Source organism: Micrasema longulum, unplaced genomic scaffold, assembly GCF_059751315.1.
Source record: "Micrasema longulum isolate JH-2025_06_02 unplaced genomic scaffold, ASM5975131v1 h1tg003288l, whole genome shotgun sequence".
NCBI classification, from domain to species: Eukaryota; Metazoa; Arthropoda; class Insecta; order Trichoptera; family Brachycentridae; genus Micrasema; species Micrasema longulum.
In genome coordinates, this window is record NW_028280368.1 from 44,056 (window position 1) to 63,977 (window position 19,922).

General features: G+C 32.6%; 3 protein-coding genes across 3 annotated transcripts in view; 1 reads left to right on the top strand and 2 right to left on the bottom strand.

Moving 5' to 3' along the window:
• Window positions 1–1,235: 1,235 nt before the first annotated feature.
• On the bottom strand, window positions 1,236–5,298 carry LOC148270894 (gastrulation defective protein 1 homolog). The gene is made up of 2 exons (XM_088242084.1): window positions 3,829–5,298; window positions 1,236–2,093 (listed from the first exon to the last, which is right to left on the bottom strand). Exons 1-2 carry the CDS (start codon window positions 5,000–5,002, stop codon window positions 1,315–1,317), a joined length of 1,953 nt encoding a protein of 650 aa, XP_088098210.1. The 5' UTR covers window positions 5,003–5,298; the 3' UTR covers window positions 1,236–1,314.
• A 1,075-nt stretch (window positions 5,299–6,373) lies between these two features.
• Tcs5 (TP53 regulating kinase) lies at window positions 6,374–9,397 on the bottom strand. Its single transcript, XM_088242080.1, has 2 exons — window positions 9,278–9,397; window positions 6,374–7,158 (listed from the first exon to the last, which is right to left on the bottom strand). Exon 2 carries the CDS (start codon window positions 7,147–7,149, stop codon window positions 6,415–6,417), a length of 735 nt encoding a protein of 244 aa, XP_088098206.1. The 5' UTR covers window positions 7,150–7,158; window positions 9,278–9,397; the 3' UTR covers window positions 6,374–6,414.
• Window positions 9,398–10,985: 1,588 nt separating this feature from the next.
• The window catches only part of LOC148270896 (coactosin-like protein), a 46,337-nt gene continuing 37,400 nt past the window's right edge, over window positions 10,986–19,922 (top strand). Inside the window, exon 1 of the mRNA XM_088242081.1 lies at window positions 10,986–11,352. Coding sequence (XP_088098207.1) covers window positions 11,299–11,352 — 54 coding nt within the window. The 5' untranslated portion in view covers window positions 10,986–11,298. The remainder of the gene's footprint in view (window positions 11,353–19,922) is intronic.

Sequence of the window (19,922 nt, forward strand, 5' to 3'; positions counted from 1 at the left end):
AGGTGTTATTTGAAGTGCTTATTTGTGGATTTTTACAGTATTAAATTGTTTTAGATTAAATTAGATTTATTTATTTATGACAAAATACATTGTTTTACTTCGCATATTGTATATTTTATTTGTAAAAAATATTCCCAATCAGCAAAAGTGCTTGTTTGAGGGGATATAATATATATATATTTTTTTTTTTTTTTTTTATCAATATTCCTACAGAGATGAGGTAGAAGTTTTTCAAATTCAGGATTATCGATATTCAAGCGTTTACAGGGCTTATGACCTGTCATTGGCTGGGTTGAGTGGCCACTTTACGTTTTTACAACATTCCCCATTCCGCTTATTAGCGAATATCGACACAGGTACCATTTTTGATTCTTGTATATATATCTTATTAAATGAGAAACCATTCACTAGCGTGTTGGAGCACCATCTATGTATTGATATTGAAGTTAAGTATTTTTAATTAGCATATTACTTTATTTTAAGGAATATTGATAAAAAATATATATATATATACCTACTCCCCCTCGGGAGAAATCCAGATTTGTGTATGTAAAAAATACACATACCAAAAAATAATGTTGGATATAATATATTATGACACTATTAAAAGTCAATAAAATAACTTCACATATCACTCGTCACATGGGCTATAAGAACAGTGTTTTAAGTACGTACATATTTGTTTTGTTTATCCTTTTAGTCATTGAAAGTGAATTGTAGAACTTTATTGCTGAATACACTAAGCTGTTTATTTTTCTGTTAGTCCTAGGTTGTTTGTAAGTTAAATTATTTCATACTCTTGTATTCCTTGGATATTGAAGTTAAAAATGAATATTTGTTATTTTTTATTTTTTTCATCTTAGAACCCAGTTTTTATTTTAACTGCTTTGATATGTTTTGTCCATACTAATTTTTCATCTACTTGTAAACCCCTAGTACTTTACATTTTCTGTTTGTTTAATTTGTTTGGTAAGATAATTTATTCAAGTTTTGAAGATATTTTGTGAGGTTTTATTTATTCCCATTATTTATACTATTGCAAATTCTCCCTCTTATAACCACTAAAAACATGTTTTTTTTTATCCTCCTCCATTAATGCTACAATTAGACAGGTTGTGATTCGTTTAAGTCATATTATGATGACTTAATGATTGTAGCATTAATTTAGGAAGATACAAATATGTGTTTTTATTGGGTAACTCTAAAATAATTTACAAATAAAAATAAAACTGCAATTTGTAACATGTAGTCCAATTTACTTATTTAAAATACATCAGTTGTAGTAGTAAAATTATCCAGTAGACTTGACTGTAGTTACAGTTTCCTTTTCTTTGCATTAGATGCCTCATCTTCTGTGTTATTTGTGCTCTCGGATTCCTGAAAAATTGGTTTAGGCTGAGTTTTGGCGTAAGCTGGGGCGATCCAAAACGGATTCTCCTCTGCGTCTTTAGCGTACTTCAAAATGGCCTCTCTCGGATCTTGTTCGTCATTGACTCGTTTACTCAAGCCGAGATTTCGAATAACATAAGAGCTTAGAGTTCCTCCTGAAGATGCTACTCTACCTCCTTGACCCGATGTAATAGGCAAATCCGGGCGCTTGGATTTAAGGGGATCTAATCTATCTTTTTCCATCCTCTTTTTGTTGGTTTTTATTCTGTCTTGCCTGAAGAGAGGTAAAGCGTGTGGAGTTATGACCTGCGTGGCGCTTATCACTTCGGTAGATCCTCTTTTTCTGTGCGTTTTGACAACGCAAAGCTTCGCTCCTCGAATACTGCGCTTTTGGTCGTAGAAACAGTTGACTGTGCCATTTCCGCACCCGACGAAGATCTGATTCAATTTTGGATGCCAAACAGTTTTGATAACGTGGGAATCCGTAACATCTATGCTTGAAACGAGAGCAAAAGACGCTGTGTCGTAAAATAATACGCGACCGGCTTTTTGGCCTCTTTTTAAGGATTCCCCTGTTATTATCATTGAGTCGTCCGGACTGAACATACAATCGGTTGTATCATATCTAGAAAACAGATCATTCATAACGTGCACAGGTTTTTTGAAGGCTCGTAAGTCCCAAAGTTTTAGAGTATCGTCGCAACCTAAAAAGAAAAAAAAAAATTAAAACTTTAAAATAAACTAAATTTTGATTTAAGTCAAGTTGTATAAAGTTTATATTTGAAGCACTAACTTTGTGGTTATTCATTATGATAAAATAAATAAATCAACTTTGTTTTTAACCACTAATTTTTATTTTTCACCGACATAATAATAAGAAAACAATAATTAATAACCAAATAAACAATATTTCTTTTAGTCCTCTCCTGGCTTACTTCGAAAATAAAGATATCAATTTACCACCCGTGTAAGAAAAACCACTTGATTTATTGGGTCCACGTGTAGTATTTAGTGAACATGATATAAATAAAATAAAAAGGAATCAATTAATTAGTTACGTAAACCTTGACAAAGAATCTTGTTTGCTTTGAAACCGCTCGGTGAAAAATAAAAATTAGTGGTTAAAAACAAAGTTGTTTTATTTATTTTATTATAAGTCAAGTTGTTTTAAAATTGTTTGTAGTTCCACAATTACAGTCCTGTTTCTTAAAACGGGAAGTCTTTTTTTTACATTCAAGTTATTCAGAATAAGGAGATAAGAGTAACACTGATGTGACTCGAATAAAGGATTATGTTTGATACTTTTACGTTTATTCACAAATTAAAAAGCAGACATCTTCCAAATGAAACATTAAAGGGTATTTCAAAGCGATACAAATACTTTCAAAGTATCTCAAAGCACTAATGTTAGTGTATAAACACTTATTGACTTTTTATGTCTACCGGTTTCGAGACCTCCCGTCTCTTCACCAGGACACTCACACTAACATGCAAATATTAAAATACACGGTGGTGAATGCATCCCCCTACAACTCTGCACGTAATTTATGCATTTTTTTCATTATTATGTATACTACAGTGAATATAAAAGCGTATTTTAGTATTTGCATGTTAGTGTAGTGAGTGTCCTGACGAAGAGATGGGTACGTCTCGAAATCGGTACACATAAAAAGTCGGTAAGTGGTTATATACTAATAGTTACTAACATGTTTGACAACAAAGGTAATACTTTAAACATAAATAGGTAATATAACCCAAAGCAACTTATATACTTGGCGGCCTCCGTGGTGTAGTGGTCAAGACGCTTGACTCACTCACGGAAGGTTCCGGGTTCGATTCCCGGTGAAAACACAAAAATTAAAATGTGATTTTTCTCAAGCCTGGGTGCTCTGTGATGTAATTCACCACTGTAATTAGGCCTCTTGGCCTGTTGTGGTGCAAAAAAAAAATAAAAAATTCAAAAGTGTTTAATGAGTTGCCAGAAAGTATTGAAGAAGCTAGGAATGTTTTCACTTTTAGTTTAGAATGTTCAATATTTATTCCGATTACAGTGAATAATATTTTTAATATGTCAAATAAGATAAATTAATTTCTTTTTTATTGTTTATGTCTATTTTTAACAAGCAAATAATATATTTTGAGTTTTTCAACTGATATTTCTGGTGTAACTGCATTTAAACGATAATAATAAAAATACTGTGCTTAGTTTTTTCCACTTATTTTTATTATTTTCACCAGTTACCGGGTTTTGTCGTGATCGATATCGTCAGAAAATTCTCAACCTCCGCTTTCACTCGTATATAATATAAGAGTTTGTTCAGTCCCCCACCAGTCTGAAGATGTCACGACAAAGCCCGGTCACTGGTGAAAATTATAATATAGAATTGATATTATTATTATGACTTAATATTAATACACATACATAAAACAATTAAATACCTCTAGTGCAGATGTTGTGGCCAAGATACGAATAACTGAGAGAAGAAATTTCAGTTTGTTTGGTGTGTGCATCTCTTAACAACATGCAGGTGTTTACATAATTTTTACGATGGTCCCACATTTGAATAGAACCGTCGAAGCAGGCACCTGCGACAGTGTGGCCGTCTCGTGAGTACGCACAAGCATAGGGATTAGTCTTGACTCCCCCTTGTGCCCTGGGTTTGACGACAGACTTTTGCTGTCTGGGGTTTTCGACATCCCATAACCTCAAAGTACCATCGTTGGCAGAGGTCATGAACTCTTCCCTTGTGTACGGATGCCAGCAGCCGCTGTTTAAAGCCGCCGTGTGGCCGCTAGTCTTCGCCATGTCCGCGATGTACTGATCGCCTTTGACGCACTCGATCTTTTCGAATCCGTCCCGATCGAGCACTTTGGCTTGTGCAGTCCCGCTGACTACTAAAATAGTGTCTCCGGTGGCGGAGTACTGCAGGCACTTGATGGGGTGGTTCTCGCAAGGGCGCAGAGTCCGAAATGATCTCATGGACATGTCCATTCCGGCGAAATCCCAGAAGCAGACTTCGTAATCGACAGACCCAGTTGAGAGCCGAGCTCCTGATGGATCAGCTGCGACAGCCACGACTGCTTTAGTTCCGTGTTCCATTTTGACTTCGTGGCTAGAAGGAATCCTGTTGACTTGTGAGTCTTCTTCTTCATCGGAATCACTCAATTCGTTGTAACTATCGTCGTCGTCTTCGGCAGCTTTCTTCGTAGTGGAAACTTGAGTTGTAGACTCCGATTTTGAAGAACTGGCTAGCATTTCCGGGGGAAGCGGGGGTCCTATAGCATCCTCATCGCTATCTTCGCTCTCCGAAGATTCCGCGGCCTTTTCTACAGCTTTAGGTGTAACATCTCTGGCAGTTTTCTTTACTTGTTCCAGCATTTTCTCCACGTCGTAAGTTTTGGCCTTTTTACCGAAGCCCTGTATGCCCATCACTGTTTCCATGTGCTGCTTCTCCAAGTCCTGCGCGATATTCTGAACATCGTCTTCTTTATCAGTGGCTTGTTTGCCAAATGTTCCGAAGCCTTGGACGCTAGCATCCTCACTAGTGCTAGTATTCGAGGATGCTGTCGGAAGAGCTATTTTGCCAAACGAAAAAACCTTTTTCTTATTCATTTCGTTTTACCTTTATTGAAGTTCCAACGAAAAACATCAATCGACGTTATTTAACGTCATTTACGATACCATAACCTCAAATTATCTTATAGATTATCTCGCTTTCTCACGGTCAGAATATATTATTTATTTGTTTTTGAGGTTTTTAAGTGATCATTTTCAGTAATAAAGCAGCTAAGAATTGCTTCGTATTTTATTAGAGATAAATAATCATTATTTATTCATTATTTATATTTTTTCGACACAATGACAGATAAATTTAGTGTTGTCCGCTGCAGAGTCAACAGATTCGGATTAATAAATAATTGATTGGGGTAAGTACTTAGAGTTTTTATAAAATTTACAAAAAAAAAATCCAAAAAAACATTTTCATCGAATAAATCAAAGAAATATTCTAAAACAAATAAGAGAATCATATGAAACCGAGGGCATCCTAACTTCCTCGCGATACCGATGGATTTTTAAAATGAAATATAATTGTATAAATATTACAAAAAAATTGCGTAATTGTAAAACGAACTGCCTTTCAAAAGAAGCATCTTGCACCATCAGAGAGAAAATGTTAAATATAAAATTATGGTACTCAAATGTATAAAGAAAACTGCTAAACTTTTTAGATTAAATTTTAAAAAGATATTTATTTATCGGTTTTTTAAAAAAAAGATTAATAATAAAAGTAATGTGACCTCACTGGAATATCTTAAGTATAAAAATAAGACTGGAATATTATAATTTAAAGTATTCAGATTTCTGCTCAATCAACTAATTTACAGAATAAATTACAAAAAATACACAAAAAATTGTGCAAAATGAGCCCTCTCTCCTAAGCAGGCACATTTAAAGTCCTGTTTATTTAAAAAAAAAAACTTCGTACAAAAAATATTATCTATTGAGTTTTATTGAAATACTCGTATCTGCAAAAAAAAATTATTCAAAGGTTAATTTTCATTTACAACTTTTTTGTTTGCAGCAAATAAAAAAACTGATTTTGTGTACCGCAATGATGTTCGAAGATTTATTTTACATCATAGAAACCAAATAATTAAGTAGATCAAATAAAAACAACCCCATTAAACCATTGTCCGCGCTTAATGGCACATAGGGCACTGCATAAGTAAATTAAATGCAGCTTATCTCAATCATATGTTCTGTAACTTCCTGAGAAAATAAGGTGAACAGTTTTATCCTTTAGGTGCTAGTCAAGGGGCAATGAAATATTGCAGTGTAGAATCACCTTTAAAATTAATATTTCTCATCTACTCTACGAGCAATCGAACCTAAGACTTTAAGTGTGTGGTTAGCGAATTGGGTTGTGGTTCTATGGCTGATATCTGATACATCAAACAACATAATAAAAATAAAACAATATAATAAATGACAAAACTATAACTTTTATTTCAGCAATGCTTAATTTATCCAACCATAGTTCGTTTCCTTCCTCTTAATCTGATTTCCTCATATTTCTCCAGAACCTCTCGAGAACTGGCTTTATCCTGCTTTCTGTACACTTCGAGAATTCGCACAAACAGATGGGGACAGATACTGTGCGTACTCGTGAGAGCCCTTTCTAAAACGTACAAATCCACCCCTTTGTCTTCCGCGCCAGAATCAACATGCGACAAACCAAAATCTATAAGAACAACAGTCGCATGTTCGTATTTATCGTCAGAATCTATAGACGAATCACTACTTGGTATAAGTAACATATTTGATGTTGTTAGATCACCGTGTATGATGTTGTTTTTATGCATCTTAGAAAGAACTGTGCCGATTTTTTGGGTAAGCTTTTCAATCTTAGAATTGTTAGATTCATGCTTTTCTTTATCTTCTGTTTTTTCCGTCAATTCAAATATATACTGCTTGACTGTTGTACTGTTTACAAAATGCTCCATAAATATTGCACGTCTCTCAAAGTCTACTAAGTACAGTGCTGGAGTTTTTATTCCAGCCGATTGGCATCTCACTATCGCTCTAGCTTCAGCCTTGATTCTCTCCTTGGTTAGGGCGACGTCGAGGTCCGGATGGCGATATGATTTTGGGAATCTTTCCTTTACTACGGTCGGCTTGCCCAAGTAAATGCCTGTGTATAGTTTGCCCTCAGCTCCTTGTTTGAATAACTTAAATCCTTGCTCCTCTAGTGTTGGCATTGTTGGTTTCTGGAAAAAATATTCTTAATACAAAATTTATTGATATTTAAAAAAAATTATATATTTATGAATCATATCATACAAAGTATAATACATATAAGGACATCGAAGCAAAGATAGCAACTTCCAAAAAAAAGTTTTTTTTTGGTTATTTATTTATTTATTTGACGGACTTATTGCAGTCCATTCTAACAATGGTAAGTACAATTTCTTATAATAAATACAGGCACTAATAAAATAAAATATAATTAAATAAAATTAAAGCTAGGACAAAAAAATTAAAGTAACTACCTCAAGACAAGATCCGGTTTATCTTAGTAAATTTTTAAATCTATAAAGACTTACACCAAAAAAGGCCAGATCTTGTCTCGAGTTTACAAAACGACACAATCGGGACATCGGTGCATGCAAGCCATAGTTTGTGCTGTGTTGATCGAGGAACAGCACATTATTATTTCGCAACCGGCGGATCGGAACATTGAATGCCACTTGTTCCAGTAACGATGGTTCATCAATTAAGCCATTCAGCAAATTAAACGTAAATATTGAGTCATTGTTATTTCTACGTTTTTGTAGACTTGAGATTTTTGACATTGACTCCATTCATGATGATGTCATTCTGTAGTTTATCAACTTCATTTTTATAAAAATCATGAGTTGAGTTGCAAATTTTGTTTAAAATCATACTTCTGATGGTTTGAAAATAGTGTTTGGAAGCAAACAGCAATATCCATCAGCGATTTTATTCGACCAATGACAGGCTTGAGATTTAAATTTTCAAAATGGCCGTGCCATACAAATCTTAAGAAAGTTTTTTGAATTCGTGTTTTTATTAAAGCTAATTTATTAGTACCTATCTTAAAGTTTCAGTTCAGTGAAAATAACATTTCTAACATGGAGACTTTCATTGGCATTAGTGTAGCAGTTTTTGTTATTTTTTCAAAAACACTAAAACAGGAGTTTTACGTACAACTGTGTAACTGCCTCATCCACAATTATATGACTGTTGCATTTTTGAAATCTACACTTTTGAAACTTTAATATCAAATATTTAAAAAATATAAAAAATCATTGGAATGTGTTTTTTTTTTAAAACATATAAATGTTTAACTGCATATATCTAAAATAAAATCTGAGGAATAATTAAGTACGTGCCAGCTACAGACTATTACGCGGGGGTAATGCGGCGCGGCGCGGGCGACAGAGATCTGCCCATCGCTCAGTTCTACCTCGGACAGCGTCAAGGTTCGGTCAAAAATTAAAAAAAAATTATAATCACATGTATACTTATCAAAATAATTAGAATGATCTAATATTAATGTTGTGACAGCGATACATAAACAAATATAAGACCGTATTCAATTACGATTTTTTAGTGAAAGCTGTGTATAAGAACATTTTAGGGGAAGACATCAAATGAAGTACAGAGTAAAACTATGTAACTAGGCAGATACTCGTGAAACATTTCAATGAATCCCATTGAATAAGCCTGTATCAGCGACTTACAGTATTGACGACAGGTTACATAGCACAGTTTAAGTCTGAATGTGTGATAAAACAAAAACTAATGATCTGAGAAAGAACATTTATTTTTTATCTTATTAAATACATCAATTAAAAGCGTAATGCCGAATTTCACAGCTTTACTTCGTAAGCACAGCGAAATATCACGAATTTATTTTTAAAAAATCTTTGAGAGGCTCTCCTGTAAAATATACTTTTTTCAGTTACACAGTTGTACGTAGGATGTGTCGAAATCGTCACATTTTGGGCGTTTTAAATAAGTTTCGGTTTTGGAAAAACTTGAACGAAACCGAAAATCGGTTTCAATTTCGGCTGAAAATCTAGTTTCAGTCGGTCACTACAAAAGATGTCACTAAAAGCGTCATTGTAAGCGCTCAGAATTCTTCTAAGAACACCATTATTACTGTTTATGTAGTTCTTGGTAGATTATAGTAGGTACCTACATGAAAATCTTTGATCAAATTAATGATGTCTAAATGAATTGAACTGATATCTCCGTAAATAAAAATATAACCTTAACAACAATAATACTGTTTTATATTTAAAGTAGACAGTGCATAACGCTACCAAGAATGCAAACACTGTATGTAAAAATAAAACTCACCTCAAAATATTTATGTTTTTAATTATTACCAAACAAAGTTCTGTATGTAAACTAAAAACTAATATTATTGACGACTTAAAAGCAATACAAAATAAACGTGACAGTTGACAGTTAACATCTGAAATAATGTTGTCATGCTTTCAAAAAATCCTCAGATATTAGGGATATAATGGTATTATTTTAATAAAAAAATTTGCATTTATAATTTCATGCACATGTAATTAATTTTCCGCTTAGCGGCTTTTATTTTTGTAGGGATTTATCTGTTTAAATCTTATAGAAATACAAACAATACCAAATATTAACAACAAAATAAAGTAAAAAATAATGAGAAATAATTTAAAATAAAATGTAGCCCTTTTTAGGAAACGGAATATAAAAATAATAATCAAATTACACTGTAATAAAAGTATTCCATAAAAAAACAATCGTTGTAAAATAGATATTTTCAACTACTTGTTGTAATTTTTTTTATTTGAAATTAAGTTTTTAGCCCTTATGGTTTATTACATTATTAAATATAACATGATTGATAAATTAAACATATTAACTTTATTTTATTTTACAATATACAATGAACACAAAATACTTTCATAAATCGAAATAAAGATTATTCACTATCACCCTTCCCTTGCGCATACTTTTCTGCGCCTACTAAGTAAAAGAGCGATGTAGGAAATAACAAAAACGAATAGTATAATTATATGACTATGAAGCATTGTTAAATTCATGTTATTGTTTGTTATTTAAATTTCATTTTGTACAGTGTTATTTCAAAACCGTATAAAAAGCGGTTCCGGTAATTTTTTTCAAAACTTTAAAGTTTTCAAAGTGCTTAATTTAAAATTTGGTCAAATCCCTTACTGTTCTGCTGGAAATATACAGTATATGTATTTAATTGTTTATTCAATTATATATACGCCGAACGGTATTTTTTAGGACATATTTATACATATAAAATTATTATTTAGGAAAGTAGAAAGACCCAATGGTAAATAGTAGACTTACTGAGACAGGAAGTGGGAAAGAGGTGTTTTTAATTGAATTTGATTCAGTAGTCGTATGAAAGAAGTCAACTTTTTATCAAAGAAATCAAGACTGGTATGTTTGTTGGCAGACCTAAGAATTCTGGGCATAGGGGAATGAAAACCATAGTTAGTTATATTGTTATCGGTATGAAAGAGTAAAAATGTTTTTTCTCAAAACATCGTTGAATTAACTACCCGGTAAAAGAAGAATAAAAAAATTAGGAAATCATTTTCTGGCGTTCCTTAATAGGTGAATTGATTCAGTCGGATGAATCTCATCCACATGATAAAGGTTTCAGCTCTTTTATTTCACAATAGTCAACAGATGGAGGAGTTGAGGAAATGTGGATGTTCAAACATAGGTAGAATGGTGAATGTTACACAGTGTGTAAAGTGGCCACTTAAACCAGCCTAAGGCAGGCCATAAGCCCTGTAAATGCCTAGACTTCAATCCTCTTCAAAAATGTTTTCCCTCTGTGTTGAAACAAATTTAAATATGAAATAGTAAGTGTAAAAACTAATTGTTACATTTACTCAATTTTAACAAACGTGGACATGATCATTTTTTAATATTACCTCTTGATTTATTGCTGGGTTGGCTATTAATCGTGTATCATAAAATAAAAATCTAGGGTATTGGATGTCATCGTATGGTAACACAGCGAAAGTAAACAAAATGCAAGCGGGCTTGGTAGCGAATGACAGACAGAGCGGGCGTTTTCGAGTTCGTTCAATCCGTTCAATCCAGAAAGAGAGAAAGAGCGGTCCGCGCCGGCAGAAACAAAAAACGTCTCGTTTGGTGTTTGGCTTGGTATTCGCAGATTGTTGACCGCGGTGAACGTCGCGCGACCGGCCTTTCGTTAATTTACCGTTCCAAATTATTAGCCGACACGCCGGCGCTTTTTCTGCATACAAAAAATAGCTAATCGTCCGCCACCCGCGCGAGAATCTGTGCATCCCTGTAAATTAAACCAGTGACCATATTACGCTAAAATGTCCGTGGAAGGCTTGGAATACGAGACGATCGTGCAGAATGGACCCAAAAAGGTGAGCAATGGACTCTTCCAACACTTCAATAATTCCATAAAATGCTATCATTTATATTTTACGAGCATCCGCTTTTCAGCGTGCGTCGAGCTTTTGACTTAAAAAATCAAAGCTTCATTCATAAAACTCGAGAGCTTTTAAATCTACATAGGACAAAGTGAATCACTGTACTGTAGTCGGGATATTTTTTAAGTGTCTCTTTGATGCATTTTATGTACGCTATTTCGAGCGAGGTTTTTTTTCTTTTTAGGCGTTAGACGCACACGTTTTAGGCATGTGCATTTCGAAAGTAAAAATAGATTTATCGAATATATTTCTAAAATAGCGGTACTTGTATGCTAGTATAACAAGATAAGGCGAACACTTTTCTCGTGAAACGAATGTCTAACTGGATTCCAACAAGAATAATAATTCCATAATGGTTCGTTGTTTGAGTAATGTGACAATAATATTTCTTCAGACTTTATCAACACTGCACAAAAAGTGCTGTATCGAATCGATCAATGTTGTTTAAGAATTAGTTTTATCGTTATGAGCTTTGCCTATATCGAAATACCTTATCGGACTGCAATAAAAACTCAAACAAAATTGCTAAACAATTTGACTTGTCAAAGTCCCTGCATTTTTTAATTTAGTAGTTTATGGCTATTAAAATTTAAAGATACAGTATTATTTTCCGATACCATGTAGTGTTTTAAGAATTCAACAATTGTAAATTCATTATTCAACATGAAAAATAGTATTTTTTATTTATAGTGAATTAGCGTATGTAGTATGTAGGTATCCATTTTTTTCACGGTCGAAATTTAAATTCATATGCGGCAGCTATGCAAACTGTTTTTTGTGGCCAATGACATATTAATACATATATATTCAGTTTTTCTACTGACATTTCTTGGTGAAACTGCATTTTGATAATAATAATAAAAATACGTAAATAGTTTTATTACACTTTTATTTATAATTTTTTACCAGTGACCGGGTTTCGTCGTGACCGACATCGTCAGACTGGTGGGAGACTAAACAAATTTCTATGTTATACTTATACAAGTGCAAGCAGGGGTTGTAAATCATGATTTTATATAATTATGGAAATAAAAGAATTGAAATTAAAATAATTTAAGTTTAAAGTAATAACAATTGTTTGAATTCAGGTTTTGTTTGAATGTATATAATAAAAACAGGTGAAAATTATATAATTATTATTATTTTCTTATTTCTTATTATTTAATTATTATTATTATTAATTAATTAATGAAGTTTTTTAATGAAAATGTATTTGAATTACAACTATTTAATAATGTTTGAGTATGTCCAAATGCTTGCAGACTGGCTGGATTTCCTCCCTAGGGAGTTATTCATATTAAAATTTATTGCAACAGAGAAGGAAAACATTATTGAGAACGGAATATGAAAGTCTAGGCATTTACAGGGCATATGGCCTGTCATTGGCTGGTTTGAGTGACCACTTTACACACTGTGTAACATTCACCATTCTGCCCATGTTTAAACATCCACAATTCCTCGACTCTTCCATCTGTTGAAATTTGTGAAGTTAAGGAGCTGAAACCTTTATCATGCGGGTGGGATTCATCCGGCTGAACCAAATCACCTACTAGGCAACGCCTGAAAACAATTTTCCAATTTTTATACTTCTTTTTTTACCAGGCAGTTAATTCAACAATTTTTATTTTTATTTTATTTGTTTATTTTTATTTATAAACCATATAACACAAAGTATTTTACAATTATAATACGTTGAATTACATTCCCAGGAGTTACAACAACTCAATTCGGGACATTAATAATATTAACATTTAGAAAATAACACATATTGAGAACAACAAAGAAACAAAGCAAGTTTAGCACCTTTATATCTAAATATAGCACAACAATATATACCCCAAAAACATTTTCTTACACAAACAGAATAAATATATATAAAAAAAAGTAGTGAATCTACTAAGGGAGATAAGGTCATTAACATCACATGTTAATGTTTGAGTATAATAATAATAATGTTTGGATAATTTATATAGCGCCATTTTTGTGAAAATCACCTCAAGGGCGCTGTACAATAAATAAATATCCCAACACGTCTTGCTGCTACAGAGCGCATGGACGGTTGGGATTCTAGTTCCTCGTCTCCAATTATGATATATTACAATTATGATATATATGAGCTAGATAACAGAACGTCTTGCAGCTACAGAGCGCATGGACAATAAGAAATCTAGCCCCTATTTACATTTTTATTTTCATTTTTTTAATTGACAATGAAGTTTAGAGTTTAAGTGATATTTTAAAAACGAAATAAAAAGCAAGTTTATAAAATTAGAATTTAGATAACAACAAGTCTCGCAGCTACTGAGCGCATGGACGGTTGAAATTCTAGACCCCATTTACTAAATTTAGATATTTGATAGTTGAAAACATTTACATAATATGATAAAAATAATATGATAGCTAACATCACAAAAAGTCTTGCAGCTTCAAAACGCATCGACAAATGGAATTTCAACAACATAAGAATGATTTTAAAAAGTTAATAATAAAAATAATTTTAAGAAACGCAATAATAATACATTGAGCAAAGAACTAGTAAGTATGGCAATTAAGTGAACATGTAACATCACAAAAAGTACAATATAAAAAAAACTAAACAAAGATAGCATTCCTTAACTTATTATTAAGGTTAACAACACAACAGACGATATTCTCATGCAGACTGGCTGGATTTCCTCCCCAGGGAGTTATTCATATTAAAATTTATTGTAACAGAGAGCAAATGCTGTAAATACAGGGCTAACGACCTGTCACTTGCCACTTTAATCAGCCAATGACAGCCAATAAGCCCTGTAAATGCCTAGACTTTCATATTCCCTTCTCAATAATGTTTTCCCTCCTCAATAATGTTTTCCCTCCGTCGCAATAAATTTAAACGTCGATAGTTATTTGTGATTGAGCTACTGCTCGCTTTAAATTAATAAAATAATAATAATCCCGAAAATAAGTTCTCTATTCTGGCGTTGATCTCTCGTGACTCGTGCCTCGTGAGTGATCTCATTCCTCATTCAGATATTTATCCTAAATATTTATACTGATGGACTTGCTTAGTAACCTGGTATTTATGATCTAATTTGCAAAATTGCTTACTCCTATAGTCCTTAAAATTTAGCTTGATTAAAATGACAGCTGTCAAACTAATGTCAATAGTGATGGGAAATTACTGATCACTGATCATGTACCGATCAAATCGATTTTATCAGTTTTATCACGCAAATATGAAACTCTGTTTCCGAAAATTGAAATAAAAACGCAAAAACAAGCCTATTTTAGTGTGTTTAATACAATTATTCACCAAAAAATAAGACATTTATACTTTTTTTCTGGAACATTATCAAATTAATTTTTTTTTATTCGATCAATTTACGTTGATCAATTTGTCCCATCTCTAACGTTTTTGGAAAATTATGTAACCTTGTAAGAACGTCGTTAATAATTGGGTTTATTTACTTTTTTTGTTTCAAAGCTGATTTGATATACTTATATTGATTTATGTGTCAAGAATTAAGTTTATTTTAGTTTTGAAGCTGGTTTTATATATTTATGTTGATTTATATGTCAAGCATTGTATTATAAAATAAATTAACATACCAAATACAAATTATTTTTCGTGTGTCAATATAAATCATTCCTTAGACGTTACTACAAAGTTATGTCGTCACTTTTTCTGACAATGGTCATTCTAATCATGCTATATTTTAAGGACTAAAGTCTTCTGATTCTGTCACTATGGTTGTACCGTCTAGGTAGCGTGTTATTTTAACGACCTTATCTCCCGTTTTGTAATCTAGTCCTAGATTTGTCCATAATTAAATCGAACAGAAAAGGGCTCAGCTGTCACCCTGTCTTATGCCATTTTGATATTGATATTGATACATATATTTGGACCTCTGTATTTAGTAGCCATAGAATTAAGAATAGTCCAGAAACCGCATACGCACATCAAACAGAAGGCGACTAAACTACTCATAAATTAGTATATTTACGTTTTGACCCAATAGTTTCTTTGTAGACGACGCTCAGTATGCAACTTCTGATTTGAATTCATCTATGCCGTGTTGTGTCCTTTTAAAGTGTAGAAATACTCCTAGGATCTTAAAGAAACAGGATGCAATCACATTTCATGTGTAATTAGCAAATGAAACTGGATGTAACAAATGCATTACTTAAAAATTAAATTATTTTTACATCTGACAGATTGTCGAAGAAACAAAATGAACCTTTCGTTAGTGTTACCAGGGTAGTAAATTTTTTACCCTACTTTGCTCATGTAATGAGATAAATAATGAACATTGGATCTCGGATTAAACAACTCTATCGTGGACATTTGACCGACATTATCTTTAAAACATCATTAACATGATATAAATATATCCGTTTTATGTAATAAAATTTATTATATATTTTAAGTTTAAAGTTCATTAATTCAATTACTCTTATTAAATGACCTTTTATTTATCTACTCTGTTGTGTCAATCAATATTTCCGCATGCCCAATAAAATTTCAGAGAAATTAATAGATTGCTTTTTTTTACCTTACATTCGTAATATAATTATATTTTTTCCCATCGTGCAACATTACGCGGCGGCATCACGAATGCGCGCGGCGAAAGTGAGGCATAGTGGGGGAATTATTGGACACAGTCCGATGTATTCAAATATGATTCTACGCTCCTTCTGGACTATACTTAATTTTAATGTTAGTAGTTTTACGTGTCATGTACAAGGCTAAGGTACTCGGAAAAAAACGTTTTTGTTTGTCTTGGAAATGGGACGTTCGATCACTGATTTGGGTTTATTGCCTTTATGAGTCCAATCACCATTGTTGCAAAGTTCAAGAACAATGGCGCGTGATAACTACTTTTAACTACAGCGTGGATATCTGTTAATGATATTCCATCTTTCCTGCATTCTGCTTCAAGATTATGGCGTTGTAAACTGAAAAATGGGCATTGAAATAACAGATGTTCGATACTCTGTAAAGAAATATCATCGCATGAACAATAGTCATCATTCCTTCATTTAAACCTATATTGGTAGGTTCTCATGGCTTCGTGTCCGGTAAAAATGTGGGTCGTTTCGAAAGTACTTTGGTGATGACGACGGAATTTTGCTGCATCAGCCAGCGTTGGGTTTGGTGATTTTACCTGTAGAAGAAGCGCGGTAATGATCCTCCCAACGCTGCCGCGTATTTTGCTTTATACAGCCTTTGGCAAAGCTAAGGGGAAATGTCTTATGCCTTTGGCTGCTGAGATTTTTTTTTGCATGTCACCGTCGACATTTATTTTATTTATTTCTTTTATTTTTTATTTTAAAGAAACAAACAGTCGACTATGATATAATAACATTAAAAAAATACAGTTTAAAGACAGACCAGCAAAGTTTCTAAATAAAAATCATACATATTATTAAATTGTGTTACAACAAAAGGATGTGTTTATGTGTATTTGTATGAGATTAAGTGTAGATGTGTGTTTATGCGTATTAGTGTGATTCATCATCATCATTAAATAGCAAGTGGGATAGTATCGCAGCCAGAAATAGTAAGTCTTAATTTATTTTTAAATAAATTAATGGGTATGTAAAATACATCAATAGATGACAAAAAAGCATTATAGTTAGAGCAATAACGATAGAGGAAAGAGTGTTGTGCATAGTTTGTGCTACAGACTAGCAGATGGAATAAATACTTATTCTGGTTTTGCTACCAGTGTTAATGTCTCTGACGGTTTCAGTGACCGCTGGCGATATTACCTCCTCTATTTTCCCACGTTTTCCCCCGAAGATATAATACACCGGAGTCTGGTGGCCAGGTTTCCTCATTGCTCTGTAGGTGCGGTGGTTAATTTGATATTCCGGCCCGCAACTCGGAGTTGGCAGTTCGAACCAGACCAGAAAAAGGTTGCCGCTGGCTGGTGTAAGGCATCGAGGGACTGCCTTTTTATCTGTATATAAAATTTATTATAATTCTATATGCAGATGTATTTGTCATTGACAAATTCCCAGACGCCTAACACTAAGTGGGCGGTTGAGATGCACAATCACCTCTCACTCACCCACGTGTAGTGTATTCTATATAGATGTAATATAATATATCATACCTACACTGTACACTGGAATCCCGATTTACACGGGTTTCTTTTACACGGTTTTAAAATAACACGGTCCTAAACATTATTATCATCAATCGTATAGAGAAGTATTAACATAACACAATAACTTATGTTCTTAAAAAAATACATTTAAAAAATCTTTGATTATTGAAAAATATTTACGAGTACATGAAAATAACATTTATTTATGTATAAACTTATTTGTATTTATTTGATATGTAATATATTTTCTTTACTTATTTTGTATACTTTGACAAAAAATTCCATTTTACAAATTTATGAAGAAGGAAAAATAAAAGAAAGTCACTCGGATACCAAAATAATATTAAAATTCCTAAATTCCACACAAGTCATGGTCAAAATAGCTTTGTCTTCAAAGGTGTAAAAAATTATAAGAATCTCCCCAATGAACCAAAAACAAATAAAAATAATATATCAATAAATAAATTTAAAGTAAATCTGAAGAAATTTTTTGAACACGTATAAAAACTGCATTAAATATTAATTAGTATGAATGTTTTATTATATTATGTTTTTTTCTTTATATATTCTGTTTTAATTTTTTTTTCTCACACTCGTATATTCAAAATTATAAAAACTCTTATAAATAAACAACTACAGCTACTGTCACCCTTCAAGCACAAAAGTTAGTCTCTTTTTTTGGAGAGTTACAGTGATAACATTGACTAGATGTATAAAAGTAGGTCTGTATAGAAAAAAAAAACATGTAGCTTTAATGAAATTTATTAATCGAAAAAATATAAATATACTAGTATACATTTTTTTTTTTTGATAAAATGCTTTTAAACCGAAACATGCTGTATATTATAGCTTGTAAGCATATGTATGCGCCAGGGGACCAGATTTGACTCCCGCCTACGGTCAAAAAGATACATCGTCTCTATTTCGGTCCGAGCCACTTTCATTAGCATTTTTTCATAAAAATTTCGTCAAAATATTTCAAGACGCCATTTACTGTATTTAAATTTGTTAATGAATAGGAAAAAATCCTTTGAGTAATAAAAAAATGATAAAAAAACGTTAGTTTTCAATTTTAAATCAATAAAGCTCTAAGAAATTCATCCTCATAATTCCCTTTCCGCACCTAGTGGTGCATAGGGCACTGCATTGGTACACCAATCGCAGGGTATCTTATGATTTTTGTTACATGAAGGTAAGATGATCAGTCTTACGCTTCAGGTACTAGTCCAGGTGCTATGAAATATTCTAGTGTAAAAACAACATCCACCAGGTAACGCCCGAAAATACTTTCCAAGTTTTGCTGGTTATATCAACAACGTTTTGAGTACGTCCAAATGTTTTCAGACATGGCTGGATCCAACCAAATGAACTAATTAGCTCATTTTCATATTTTAATTTATTGCAACGGAGAGGGAACACATTTTCGAGAAGGGAATGTGGAAGTCTAGGCATTTACAGGGCTTATGACCTGCCATTAGATGGTTTGAGTAACCGCTTTACACACTGTGTAACATTTACCATTCTGCTCATGTTTAAACATTCAAATTTCCTCAACTCTTCCATCCGTTGACTTTTGTGAAAGTAAAGGAGCTGAAACCTTTATTTTATGCGGGTGAGATTCATCCGGCAGAATTATTATTGAATAATGAACAGGCTATGCCTTTGTGGGATTTTTTTTACTATTAATATGTATTTCATTGCTATGTAATTATGCTTTATTTTTTTAATATTCTGTTTTATCACTTATGTTTATTGTAAAAAACAAAAAAAAAATCAAATCCAGTGGCCAGCCAATGACAAATCATAAGCCATGTAAATACTCAGACTTCCATATCCCCTTCTCAAAAATGTTTTCCATCTCTGTTGCAATAAATTTAAACATGAATATCTCCCTGTGGAGGAAATCCAGCCAGTCTGCAAGCATTTGGACATACTCAATTGTTGCATTCTCATATTCTTTATTTCATATTAGAACATGCCGATCATTAAAATATTTAATTAATAATAAAATTGTTGAATAATGAATTTCTTCCAATTATAAGTACAAGTACCCTTTCTCAAAGTTATATTTATCAAATTTCACTGCTTATGGAGTTAGAAAAACTACCTAATTTACATTCGGCGCATTAAAAATGATACGGATTCAGTCATTTGGAATAGTTTTAGTTTTAAGAGCATTCTGTGTCGGGGCTCTTCAATATTTTTGTCTGAAGGGCACTTCGAAGACAGATAGAGGTTATAGGCTGTTTTCATAGGCTCCAGGCTCTCTGGTGAACACACCAAAAAACAAGGAAAAATAATGGAATGTCTTAAAATATTTTTAATAATTTGTAAAAAAAAAGTTATTAATCGTTACGGGTCTAAGGAGGGTATCTAGGCTTCCTCAGGTAGCATATTTTTTCAATTTAT

What these genes read in the sequence shown, in the direction of transcription:
- LOC148270894 (XM_088242084.1), bottom strand. Translation starts at nt 5,002, where the DNA reads ATGAATAAGAAAAAGGTTTTTTCGTTTGGCAAAATAGCTCTTCCGACA. An exon ending in CCACAACATCTGCACTAGAG is followed by an intron (nt 2,094 to 3,828) that starts GTATTTAATTGT and finishes TTTTCTTTTTAG; the next exon opens with GTTGCGACGATACTCTAAAA.
- Tcs5 (XM_088242080.1), bottom strand. Translation starts at nt 7,149, where the DNA reads ATGCCAACACTAGAGGAGCAAGGATTTAAGTTATTCAAACAAGGAGCT.